Genomic DNA, 12,102 nt, shown 5'->3' with positions numbered 1-12,102 from the left:
TAACAAAGAGAGAAATCCAAATAATCGTCAAATTCAACCAACAGTTCCTTCGAAACTTTGCCAGTCTCTTCCAAAAGGTTCTTCATCTTTTTCAGATCCTCGAACATCTCGGACGAGAACAGCAATTTCACAAACTCAAAAGAAGCGTTATTCACACGAAGAGCTCGCAAGCAGTCTATCGCCCAATAGCAATGAGAAACGTTCTTTCTACGTGATTAGAGAGCAGAGCAAGGAAGGAACCGCAAGATCTTTGTAAGGTTATGGACAATCAGCTCATATGGTTCCGCTTCCTTCACCGATTCATTCAGCAACAACGAAGCGATATGCTCCGGCGGAATGCTCTGCACATTAGATACCAGCAAACAATCCCAAATACAAGTAGATATCTCTGGACAAGGAGATCCTGGTCTTTCAGCTTTTGCAGTTGGAAGGTCAGTTCATACATCGTTTTCGGGACTTCGGGGACGTCTAGCTTTTCGGTAACAATCGATAGAGCTCGATCCACGTTGCTTGCAGGATTCAGAAGCAAATTGTCAATACGCTTCGCAAGATCCAGCTGCCGTTTCTCGGGACGAACGTGACTGTTGAAGTAGGTAATACCGATTTGAGCAGCCTTGTACTCGCCCTACCTCATCACAGCAACGCACCAGTCCTTACCAATTCGATGTTTGCGTGGACGCGACGCAACATAAACTGGCAGGATCGGTCCAAGTCGTCTCCATCCTTTGTCAGCTTGAATAACTTCTCTAACAAAGGAATGGCCTCTTTCCACGCCTTTTGCTTTTCTAACAAGGTTGCAACTCCATCCAAGGCGGAAATATCCGAAGGGCGGAATTCCAGAATATCTTGAATGTAACTAACAGCTTCATTGGAATTGCCTAGAACGAATGGTAGAAACAAATAAGAAAAGTACCTTCATCAAAGCCTTTTTGCATTTCCTCAAGCATAAATTGAATATAATCATTTACGGTATCTTGCCGAACGTTCTTCTCATTTTTGCACACATCCAGCTGTTTCAAGATATCATTATTTCCAGGACTCAGCTCATCCGCCTACACATGAGCTAGCGCTATTGCGCATACACGCAGCAAGTCATAATACGCTTTCTGATACAACTTTTTCTGCAATCTACTAATTCCTCTACGTAGCCAAGCCTTCACAAATAGCGGATCGCATTGCAAGGCAGCTGTTGCATCTGCCTCCGCATTTCCAAAGTGTTTTAGTTGGATGTAGCAGAGAGCACGATTTGAGTAGCTGGAAACATGAGGTTATATTATCTTGATTCATACCATGCAGCTGTCTTCTCGATATTCAGACTCTTGGTATAGAAGTCGATTGCGTTCTCATAATCCTTCTTACGATAGTATTCATTCCCTTTCACACGAAGCGAATCGGATGTTTCGTTTTCTGCCATTGTTAAAACAAAAATGAGAATAGAATTACAACAAAAGTGCAGCAACATCAAATAAGGTACAAAATGCGTTAACATACACAACAAAACCCTTTATGCTCTTTGGCGCGAACCACTTTTTCGTCGCTCTTGTCTACCCGTTCATCTTTCTCATCCATCAAAAGTCGGGCGATATCCTCAAACATGGGAAGAATCCCTGCCCCTGTATATGCTGAAACACGATAGAATCCAATGTGGTTGTTCCAAGCAAGCTCTTTCGTTGCCTCCTCTTCTACCGTCAAATCGGGAGGCAGGGAACTGGTTTCTGTATCTCGTGTTTTTTGACTGTTTTCCAACGAAACAATCGGAGAATGAGGACGAGAATCGAATGCGCTGTCCTGTTCCTCTGATATGAATAAATTGCTCACGAGAGCGATGTACGGATCTACAAATCAGACTTCCCCTTCAGATAGACTCTTAAACGCAAACATCTGACGGATATCTTTCAATAAAAAAATTCAAAAACACGTACTATCAATAAGCTTGCTAATTCCTTCAGTTACCGACGAACTCTGATAATTATTATTTGAAATAATAAGGATCGCATCAAGCGATTTTAGAAGATCATTTAACTAGGAAAAAAGGTACTTTCAGTACCAACCTGATCTGAAGTACTATAGTCGCCTACATCTTACAACACACCGAAACTACAAACCAGGAAAATCGTTTATGCATAGCGTAACATGTTTCTTTCCGAAAGTTCTATTATGAGAACGGAAAGTAATTGCCTACAATTTATACTCTGTACGAAACACGCCATTCGATGGCTTAAAACTTCGGCTAAAGTAGTCATCCATTAGTCGTAACACAATTGATGTTTTACCAGTTCCTATATCAGCATGCACTGCCGAGCCCCTACCCTCAAGTCCTATCAAGCCAATTTTGTAGGTATAGTCCATTGTACGAAAAAAATGAATAAAAAAACGCAATAATAATAATATTACTATTATTATTATTATTATTATTATTATTATTTTAACAAATGGACATATTTCGATATTCGTACATATTTCCTCCTCTTCGTTCCAAAGAAAGGTTTTTGCCAAAAGAATGTGAATATTTTAGAAAGCATAAATGATACCAGTAAAATATGAACAGCGCACGTGCTGAAAGAAACAGTACAAAATACACAAAGAACAATACAAAACCCAAAGCATGAAACCAGCCATATACTTCCAATGTAGCGGTCATTCTAATTGGGACTACCTTTTCCGACTCTTTCATCCTATGATTTCAGCTGAAGATGACAACACCTACGAGAGTGAAATCCGGTGGACTGAATAGATAGAAATTATCACCTGCATAATCGTCTCCATATCTACCACAAGAATTGGACGATTCGTTGGACACTTCTTTTTGAGTATCGATTTTCTTTCGCAAGAATATTGAACCTACTAATAGCAACAACGAATCCTAAAAATACCCATCGGCGAGGTAATTTCCGATATTGGGGGGAGCGCAGTCTATTCGTTAGCCAGAAGTCCCAACATCCATTACCTCCTCTTTCTTTGCTGTCTGCTTAGATTTACTGGATGAATAAGGCATTTTTTGACTAAATAAGGAATAGCGTTTTACCTGAAAATTCTTAACTTCTTTGTTGGTAAAATATAATGCTTTCGTTGATAAGCCTGAATTCCACCCCTGTTGCGAAAAGGCATTGTTCCTTCTTTCACTTTCCTTTATTTATCAATTCATTTTCAATTCATTCTTAACGAAAGGGTAGTCTTAAAATTCCTGAACTTCGAAAGCAAGTGAAGGTGCGCTACGATAAAGAAATGTCACGGACAAAGAATCAGTATTGCTCGTATCACTTGTGCTGTATTCCTAAAACAGTAGAACACTCTTTGAAGAAGACGAGCAGGTAATCATTCGTAAAGCCATTCATTCTCTTGAAATTACATCAATCGATGAAACAAATGATGAGGAAATGGAAAAGCTCATTTCCGTTATCATAGCTTGCGATTGTATTCTGAAGGGTCCTTTTTTTGTCTCAAAGGAGCAAATACTCGCCATCCTAGAGAGACTAAGCAACATCCTGGAACTCATTCCTCCTTTGAGTGACCTGAATAAGTATCCGAAAGCAGTTCAGTTTCGCAATCTAGTAGAAAAGATACAAGACGATTATCGAGATACAGATACCACACTGTTCATATCCAAAATGCTTGATGAGGAATCATAATAATAGTAATACTAATAGTAATAGTCTGTACTTTGTTTTATATTTAAAAATATATATTTTGCTACAAATGGATTTCCGAACACGGTGCGTCCAGTGTGGGAACGAACATCATAAAAGAAGGCGTCGTTCTCCAGCCGATCGAGGTTACTACTTTTTCCTTCCATTAATTTTAGATTTATTATTTGGAAAGCCTGTTCAGCTCGATTTAGGAAGCATTATTGAAAATGATATACATAACAAAAAAGGTTCGCATAATAGACCTTCATTGTGAAATAGGAAAGTCAGAAGCAAAAGGAGGAAACAAAAAGGCAATAAATAGTCTCACACACCAAGGAGGCACGAAATTAGTTTACAATCAGATAGACGGGCTAATCCGAGTTCCTGAAAAGAGTCTTGAAAAGAGTTCCGTCACAGAACCACTCCCGGAAGTGATTCCAAAGTCTCATAAGAAAACTACAGTTAAACGAAAGATCGATGAGTAGTATTTGCTTTGTTTCCTGACCAACTAGATACATAGAAAACCAACTAGGGGATAATGCGAGCCAGGAGGATCAATCTCTCGAAGTGTTTCCTACCATTGTTGTTCCTGATATTGTCGTAGCTCAGGATGATGTAGGAGTCGTTTATGTGATTCATTTCAGACCGCTCTTCGGACTTTAATATTAGATTATCTGAAAAACGTTGTGAAAGTATCGAAGACCCTCTATTTACGGGACGTGGAAAAAGCAAAAAGGGACCGCTTTATCATTACAGGTCTTCATGAGTCTCTCCATTACGTACGTCATAATAAAGTGCTGTCGCTTTAACTTGCGTTCTATTACGAAAAGGTTTATGTGTATCGCGGAAGATATTATTGATATGACGGAAGACGGATATACCAATTCGATGATCAACACCTTCGTGAGGGAATGTAAGCAGTACGGAACTCTACTCCTCCAATGCTTCAATAAAAAGAAATTAGCTCGCATCTTCAAGAGAGGAAAGGTTGTGTCTTGTATTTGCGTACTCAAATCACAACGTGCTATCACTGATTCTTGGAAGGCCCTTGTCAACTTTATTAAAGAGAGAAAATACTCTTCTTTTTGTTCGTATACAGTCTGTTTATCATTGTGTGCTTTTTCCGCGGTGAATCGTGGAAAGGGGAAACGAGAAATGGAGAAGTTTTAGATTCATTTCATAATTTACCTTGAAAACTATCAGATGCTGCGCATTGTAAACAGATTCAGTCTTCCTACTCTGAGATCTTTCTCCTCCCGCATTACTATTGACAACATCAACCAGCACATTCGCACTGCTGACTATGCTGTCCGTGGAGAGGTTGTGATTCGCGCTAATGAGATTGACGCCGAGATGAAGAAGGGCAAGAAGTTCCCCTTCGATTCTCTGCTTTACTGCAACGTCGGTAATCCTCAGGCTATTTGCCAGAAGCCCATCACCTTCCTGCGTGAGGTGCTGTGCATCACCTCCTGGCCCGAGGTTGCTGAGAAGCATCCTGAGATGTTCCACCCCGATGCCATCCAGAGAGCCAAGGAGCTGCTGGCTGCCAACCCCGGTGGTTCGGGTGCCTACTCGCAGACTGCTGGAGTGGGTAAGGTTCTGGAGGATGTGGCTGCTTACATTACGAAGCGTGACGGTTTCCCCGCTGATCCCAAGAACATTTTCCTGACGAACGGTGCTTCCCAGGGTATTCAGGACTGCCTGAAGCTGCTGATTGACAAGCCTACGGATTGCATTCTGATTCCCATTCCCCAGTACCCTCTGTACTCTGCTTCGATCCACGTGTTCGGAGGCCAGTACGAGCCCTACTATCTGAACGAGAAGAACGACTGGGCTCTGGACCCCGCCGACATTGAGAAGTCGATCAAGAGCGCCCGCGCGAAGGGTCTGACGGTGAAGGCGATCGCTGCGGTGAACCCGGGCAACCCGACCGGCAAGTGCTTCACTCGCGAGAACATCGAGGACATTTGCAAGATCTGCGCGCGCGAGAACATCGTGATCATGGCCGATGAGGTGTACCAGGAGAACATCTACCGCCCTGGCGACAAGTTCATCTCCTTCAAGAAGGTGATGTGCGAGCTGGGTCTGAACTGCCAGATGATGTCCTTCCACTCGACCTCGAAGGGATACTGGGGTGAGTGCGGACGCCGCGGTGGCTACGTGGAGCTGGTGAACTTCCCCGATGACGTGCGCGCCGAGCTGTACAAGCTGCTGTCGATCTGCTGCTGCTCGAACGTGGACGGCCAGTACACTATGGACGTGATGATCAACCCGCCCAAGCCCGGTGATGCCTCCTACGAGCTCTTCCAGAAGGAGAAGAACGGCATTCTGGAGTCGCTGAAGGTGCGCGCGAAGAAGCTGTCGACCGCTCTGAACAAGCTGGACGGCGTGTCCTGCCTGTCGGTGGACGGTGCTCTCTACACCTACTTCCGCCTCACCATGCCTCCCAAGGCCATCGAGGAGGCCAAGAAGCAGGGAAGAGCCGCCGATGCCATGTACTGCATGGATCTCCTCAACGAGGCCGGAGTCGTGTGCGTGCCTGGAAGTGGATTCGGACAGGAGGAGGGAACTTACCATGTCCGCTCCACCATTCTGCCCCCTGAAAACGAGATCGATCAGGTCGTGGAGAGAATGAACAACTTCCACAAGAAGTGGATGGCTAGATACCAATAAATAAGAAGGACGATGAGGATGAAAGTTGTTGTTGTAGATTAACGTGGATTGTTTGTTGATACACATACATGCACATACACATTACAAAAGATACAAATCAATATGAAGGAGGAATGTATTTAATGGAAAAAACGAATGAACCATACTTCCATCAAGCAAGTGAAATACTGAATCACACATAACAACAACAAATACTCCTCCTCACATCATCACTTCTTTTGTTTCACAAACAAATCCACTATTGTTTCAATTTATTCCATTCTTTTGAAAATAGAGAAAGCATAGAATAACCAGATGAAACGATAGATGATATAGATTATAGCAACAATAAGCATGACGATGCCCCATGCTCCGCGCAGTTGCACCACACCAGAGAAGAAGAAGAAGAAAGAGATAATGGCCAACACAAGTCCCTTTCTAGCAAATCCCTCGGGAATACGGTCGTTATTGTGGCAGAGAATATAGGACCAGAAATAAGGAACCACCATAATCAGATCATCGATCGTATACAACCAGCTAAAAGAGTTACGACTGAACACGTAGGCAATCTCCAAACTACACGTCATCCAAGCTTCCTACTAGACCTACTCAGCAAACCATCTCTTATCCTGCAGACCACCCCAAGCTCCGGCAATCCAACTCGTAGCGCTAGCAATTCCAGACTCAAGAAGAGAGGAGACAACACCGATCGTAGTAGCAAGTTGCATAGACTGAACCATCACAGTACCGACATCTTTGTCCTTATTAATGGTGCGCAATCCATCGAAAACCCAAATCATAAGGATCATGGCAACACAATCTACGTTTAAACAACAGAAAAAAGGAAACCCAAAATGTTAAAGAAAGTGTTCCAGCCATGCTGACTAGCACGCGAATACCAGATACTAGCAATGCACTCCACGTTGAAATTCTATGTAAGACAATCGGATCCAAGCATACCACAACATCCTGATATGTGCACTTGCTGCCTCCATTTCCCTGGATTAGGCCAATAATAATGCTTCCTCCTGTAGTGATAATACGAATAACAGCGCTAGGAATCATATCCAAACAGGGAGATTCTACGAAGCCATGGCCGCCATTTGAGGTCCTTTTAAACTCTTGGATCCGTCAGTTATGTACTGATCGATAGAACTGAGAAATTTCGACATAATATTCACAGAAATGGGAACAAAATGAAAGTGTTACTGTGATAAAGTCGCTATTGTAACTCCTATTGTTGATTATCAATGAACACTTAACCACTTCTCACCTAGAACAATATATATAAGAAATACTGCTCCTAAACAACAAGTACATCATTGGAATTTATAAAACACTATTAGCATATGATGTGTTCACAAAATTAAATATTGTGTCTACATCAAAGAAGGAAAAAGGTGAAAGGGTTTTGAAACCTCATCGTTTTATAGTTAAAGAGAGCGTTCCCCAGAGGAATGACATGCCTCTCGGCCACCGTGTTGACAATCTCTGCAAGAAATATGTAGATAGCTAGGACTGTTATTACTCCCCAAACAACGCCAGCTATCACTTATGAACAGGGACTTGTAGTATACTTGGGATCTGGGAATAAGAGTAGTATGAGTAGATAGTCTCAAGAATAAATGCCGACAAAGTGAGGAGAAGCAGGAGAGAGTAAACGGCTGACATGTTAATGGAGATGAGTAAGGCGCCTACTGTGAACACTATGGCGCTAGAATTTGAATTCTACTAGCAGTCTACTACCCGATATCTGCAACTTCGATAAAGGAAGAAAACTCCTGCTTTATAGGGTTAATTAATACCGAAAGTAAAAGACTCAGTCCATTCCCTATTATGATAAATCCATATCTAGATTACAGATCCAGAGCCTAGATTACCCTAGAAACACAATTCCGCCAAAATAGGAACCGCGCTGGATGTCAACCCACCCACTAAGGACTTGAAGGCCTCCAGGGAGCAGGATAACATAGCTCAGTCCGCCATTGGCATTATCTGAGATTAATTTTCCATTATTTAGCCTCTACATTTTGGAACTAGGTGTTGAAGACATTGCAGCAAAGCTCCAAAGCCAAAACCGAAAATCCCAATCGCCGCAGGATCGATCCAGGACGATCGAATGTACACCAATGGAGGAAGCGCTTCTGGCTGATTTAGGTTGACTTTGGGCTGTTGGCTGTATTTGATGTACTTCCACTTTTCAATCACAGGGGGGCGAACATAACAGCTGTAGTCCACGTTCAGGAATGGTTCTGAATTTGTCTCCGTTCTCGGCCTTGCCTATAGAGTGTTGAACTCAAACTGAGTTTTACATTGAGGAATGCGTCGTTTATGGATTGGGATCGAACCATTCGATATGTCTGTTGTTCAAGCAGCGTGTTATTCGACATCTAAAAAAATCCTCTCCAGCAATGATGTATATCCCTCAAACAATATCATGACCAAAACTTCAAGGTAGTGTAGCAGAAGTAGCTTTAATAGGAATAATAGTAGAAATAGCAGTAGTATTTTTAGGGTCGATCAGTCTTTGTTGGCTATCATATCATATCATATCTGTACTTCCGTCCACTTCAGGACTGGGCCCGAATCAGAATCCACAGTCTCCACATTCCACCTTGACACTCGCCGAAAGCGATCTATGTAATACCCAGATTTTCCTGCCTCGGTTCCGGGCATTGGAATAAGTACAGTACTCTTCAAAGTCTATAGAATAATCTCTATTTGATGTGAATCAAACCTGCCGAATGAGAGAGTCTAATTCAGAACTCGAGATTGCTGGAAATAAGATATCCATCGATTTCTTTGACAAATCTTTAAAGCGGATAAAATAGCATTGATCCTTCTTATTTTTGTACCACCCCTGCTTTTCCGTAATCTTGTAAAGAAGAGATAAGTCTTTCAACAAATTATCGCTCTCTTTACTATTCTTCTCCTTGTCCAAAGCTCCAAAAGCAGGTTGATCTCCAGGCTTCGGAAGAAGTTCATCTTGATGTTCGGAAGTGTCTGTAGGTTCTGCAAATTGTACAAGTTGTGCAGGTTGCGCAGGATCTGCGGGATCTGCGGGATCTGCGGGATCTGCGGGATCTGCGGGATCTGCGGGATCTGCGGGATCTACAGATCCGGCAGACTCTCCTTCAGCTCCTTGTCCTTCAACGATCTCTTCCTCAATAGAGTTTACACTTTTGACCTTGTTGCTAGGTCCACAATACGGCGAAGGATTGACTAGATTGTACATCGCACGCAACGACTCGTTCTGTAACACAGGAGCCAGTTCATCCGGTTCTTCTTGGAAGAACGCACGACTCCAAACACCATCCTGATACACGCAATCATGAAAGAAATGATTTACACACGCCCTAAAATGAATACAGAGAATAGGAAGTACATTCGTAGTAGATCTACACCACACAACATCGAGAAAATACGCTCACCCTCTACCAAGAAGGGAGCAGCGACAAGTTTCAGATCTATATGATCATTACTATGCCTTCTATTCCTCACAGCTTGCATGTTGCTGCAACACTTCTCTTTGCGACTTGATTGCTTCCATCTCTTCTTTCTTCTTCATAATGAGTTCTTCCTGAGAGTTAATCTCCTCCTTCTCCACTTTCATTTGCTGGAGAAGAAGAGTTAGACGCTTCTTCAATGCCTCCTTTTCACTAACCTGTGCTTCGATACTATCCGTTACTCTCATTAACTGCTCCTCTTTCTGACAGAGGGTATCGTACACTTTTCTACAATTGGCAAATTAAAAAAACGCTAGTACTTTGAAAAGGAGCTTATCTCCTCAACACTTCTCTCTAGTTTTCTCACGTTCACTTTATAACTTATCGTTTTTTCACGTAACCACGAACGTGAGTTATCCCAACATAGAATATACCTCCCTGGCTCGTTTACTGTCAATGAACCGCTATGTACCCTATCCGAAGAGTACGTTAGCAACGGACTGGCAAACTCAGGTGGATCATCTGAAAGATCGTCATTTTTCATTATTCCAAACAGTATATCATAACCTCTTGCAGTGAATTCCCACGTTATTACGCTTTGCTTCCTGTCTACTATGACGAGCACCCTATGTGATGAACCCGCCACGATTGTTATTGAATCGCCTGTTATATGTTTCTCCAGTCCATTGTCACTACAAATCACGACAAAACATGCAAAAGGACTCGAACAACGTTGATTCCCTATATAATTCCTCAGTCGCTTCTGACATCCTTCAAATTTCGAAATGAACAAATATGTATGGTTCTTTCCACACTCTAAGAAAATTAATAGACTTGCATAAGTCTTTCCTCTCCTCCTGCTTTTACACCCCCGCAAACAGAATATCAGATGTTCCGACACAAACTACTCAGAATGTCGTCGAGTGTCCCTTTCGATCGTATTGCTGTTGCTCCCATGCTAAACATTACGAATGAGTAAGAATATTGAAGCGTGTTCCTGTAATCATAGTTATCAGCGATATATTGTGAGATTAATGAGCAAGCACACTACACTCTATTCTGAAATGTTTGTCGACGAAATGCTGATCCATTCTCAATTTCGCTCTAACTTAATCCGGTAGGGGATGACATAAGTTTCCTCACACCGCTTAGGTTTGACAAAAGTGAGCACCCGATCATTGCCCAATTGGGTGGAAGTAACAAGTACAAAATGCTTGAAGCTGCCAAATTGCTGGAAGCAGAAGGGTATGATGGTATCAATATCAACTGCGGATGCCCGAGCCCCAAAGTTGCAGTAACGAGTGTGATTGATTGCTCATTTAGGAAGGATGTTTTGGGGCTCGTCTGATGCTCTCTCCATGGAGAGTTTACGACATCGTGCAGCATCTCCAGCGTCATCTATCGATACCTGTAACTGTAAAATGTCGGATTGGAGTGGATCGTATCTATTTTTTAAAATTATGTTTTGCTCATAACATCGTAGAATATGACAGCTACGAAGAACTATGCCGTTTTATCCGGATAGTGTCAGGTGCTGGCACAGAGCAAGATAGAAAGTCATTTGCTTCTGCCAGTGATGATGAAGCGGAGAGCGATCCCCTCATGCCTCCCGTTCAATCTGAATCGGATGGCATTCAGAGACAAGAGATTCAGCCATGCTATGGCGCAAAGCATTTTATTATTCATGCTAGAAAGTGCTTGCTTTCAGGTCTTTCTGCCAAGCAGAACCGTTCCGTTCCACCCCTCCATTACGATTGGGTATATCGGCTCCTGGACGATTTTCCGTGCATTGACTTTTCCATTAACGGAGGTGTGTTAAGTCTTGGTCAAGCCAAGGATTTGCTCGAGAGAAAGAGCCAAAGTGGAAGGCAGCTTCGAGGCGTAATGATTGGAAGACTTCTAACGAAAGCTCCTTGGAACTTTCATTTTATCGATCAGTTCTTTTATGGGGAGCCGAACCCTTCTCTGAGTCCTTTTGAGACGGTCATGAAATATGTGGAGTATTGTGAGCAAATGGAAAAGAATGGCTACACGCAGCATTTCTCGACAAATGAGCTTCTTAAGCCCCTTTTCAACATTTTTGTTGATATCCCGGGAAGTTTGCGATGCCGCCGAGAAATGTTTGAAGCCGTTTGCAAGGATCACAAACCACTTCGTGAAGCAGTTATGCAAGGTTTGTCCTATATCGACAAGAATACCCTCCATGATCGATCTCCTGGAGATCCTAATCGGTTGCACGAGTACTGTGCCCCTAAGTAGTAATAGTAGTGGTAGTAGTGGTAGTAGTAGTAGTAGTTGCAGTAGTAGCTGCTAGTACTACTACTTCTACTACGACTAGTGTCCTTTAGTGTATTCAAGTTCGAAATACTCTTTGTTCC

At 42.6% G+C, this 12,102-nt stretch overlaps 6 protein-coding genes; 3 read left to right on the top strand and 3 right to left on the bottom strand.

The window, feature by feature from the left end:
* Positions 1-304: 304 nt before the first annotated feature.
* GSBLH_T00006044001 (uncharacterized protein) lies at positions 305-1,414 on the bottom strand (the record flags this gene model as incomplete). The annotated part of the gene is made up of 5 exons (XM_013038431.1): positions 305-625; positions 658-878; positions 914-1,052; positions 1,083-1,254; positions 1,290-1,414. 5 exons carry the CDS (start codon positions 1,412-1,414, stop codon positions 305-307), a joined length of 978 nt encoding a protein of 325 aa, XP_012893885.1.
* A 1,729-nt stretch (positions 1,415-3,143) lies between these two features.
* On the top strand, positions 3,144-3,654 carry GSBLH_T00000249001 (uncharacterized protein). XM_013038430.1 has 2 exons: positions 3,144-3,254; positions 3,287-3,654. The coding sequence occupies exons 1-2, from the start codon at positions 3,226-3,228 to the stop codon at positions 3,627-3,629; spliced, it is 372 nt and encodes a 123-aa protein (XP_012893884.1). The 5' UTR covers positions 3,144-3,225; the 3' UTR covers positions 3,630-3,654.
* Positions 3,655-4,829: 1,175 nt separating this feature from the next.
* GSBLH_T00000248001 (Alanine aminotransferase 2) lies at positions 4,830-6,344 on the top strand (the record flags this gene model as incomplete). XM_013038429.1 has 1 exon in its annotated part: positions 4,830-6,344. One exon carries the CDS (start codon positions 4,830-4,832, stop codon positions 6,297-6,299), a length of 1,470 nt encoding a protein of 489 aa, XP_012893883.1. The 3' UTR covers positions 6,300-6,344.
* Positions 6,345-6,534: 190 nt separating this feature from the next.
* Positions 6,535-7,466, bottom strand: GSBLH_T00000247001 (uncharacterized protein). XM_013038428.1 has 5 exons: positions 7,365-7,466; positions 7,239-7,332; positions 7,128-7,209; positions 6,888-7,098; positions 6,535-6,854 (listed from the first exon to the last, which is right to left on the bottom strand). The coding sequence occupies exons 1-5, from the start codon at positions 7,448-7,450 to the stop codon at positions 6,551-6,553; spliced, it is 777 nt and encodes a 258-aa protein (XP_012893882.1). The 5' UTR covers positions 7,451-7,466; the 3' UTR covers positions 6,535-6,550.
* Positions 7,467-9,623: 2,157 nt separating this feature from the next.
* On the bottom strand, positions 9,624-10,416 carry GSBLH_T00000246001 (uncharacterized protein; the record flags this gene model as incomplete). XM_013038427.1 has 3 exons in its annotated part: positions 10,045-10,416; positions 9,780-10,012; positions 9,624-9,745 (listed from the first exon to the last, which is right to left on the bottom strand). Exons 1-3 carry the CDS (start codon positions 10,266-10,268, stop codon positions 9,624-9,626), a joined length of 579 nt encoding a protein of 192 aa, XP_012893881.1. The 5' UTR covers positions 10,269-10,416.
* A 279-nt stretch (positions 10,417-10,695) lies between these two features.
* GSBLH_T00000245001 (uncharacterized protein) lies at positions 10,696-11,983 on the top strand (the record flags this gene model as incomplete). Its single annotated transcript, XM_013038426.1, has 3 exons — positions 10,696-10,841; positions 10,877-11,018; positions 11,048-11,983. 3 exons carry the CDS (start codon positions 10,696-10,698, stop codon positions 11,981-11,983), a joined length of 1,224 nt encoding a protein of 407 aa, XP_012893880.1.
* Positions 11,984-12,102: the final 119 nt, after the last annotated feature.

This window comes from Blastocystis hominis, assembly GCF_000151665.1.
Source record: "Blastocystis hominis, Singapore isolate B (sub-type 7) whole genome shotgun sequence assembly, scaffold_0".
In the NCBI taxonomy this organism is placed as follows: domain Eukaryota; class Bigyra; order Opalinata; family Blastocystidae; genus Blastocystis; species Blastocystis hominis.
Note: the sequence above shows the minus strand (reverse complement) of the source record. Positions and strands in the feature narration are given on the sequence as shown.

What these genes read in the sequence shown, in the direction of transcription:
- GSBLH_T00000247001 (XM_013038428.1), bottom strand. Translation starts at nt 7,450, where the DNA reads ATGTCGAAATTTCTCAGTTCTATCGATCAGTACATAACTGACGGATCC. An exon ending in GCACATATCAGGATGTTGTG is followed by an intron (nt 7,210 to 7,238) that starts GTATGCTTGGAT and finishes TGTCTTACATAG; the next exon opens with AATTTCAACGTGGAGTGCAT. An exon ending in GATAAGAGATGGTTTGCTGA is followed by an intron (nt 6,855 to 6,887) that starts GTAGGTCTAGTA and finishes GATGACGTGTAG; the next exon opens with TTTGGAGATTGCCTACGTGT.
- GSBLH_T00000249001 (XM_013038430.1), top strand. Translation starts at nt 3,226, where the DNA reads ATGTCACGGACAAAGAATCAGTATTGCTC. An exon ending in ACAAAGAATCAGTATTGCTC is followed by an intron (nt 3,255 to 3,286) that starts GTATCACTTGTG and finishes CTAAAACAGTAG; the next exon opens with AACACTCTTTGAAGAAGACG.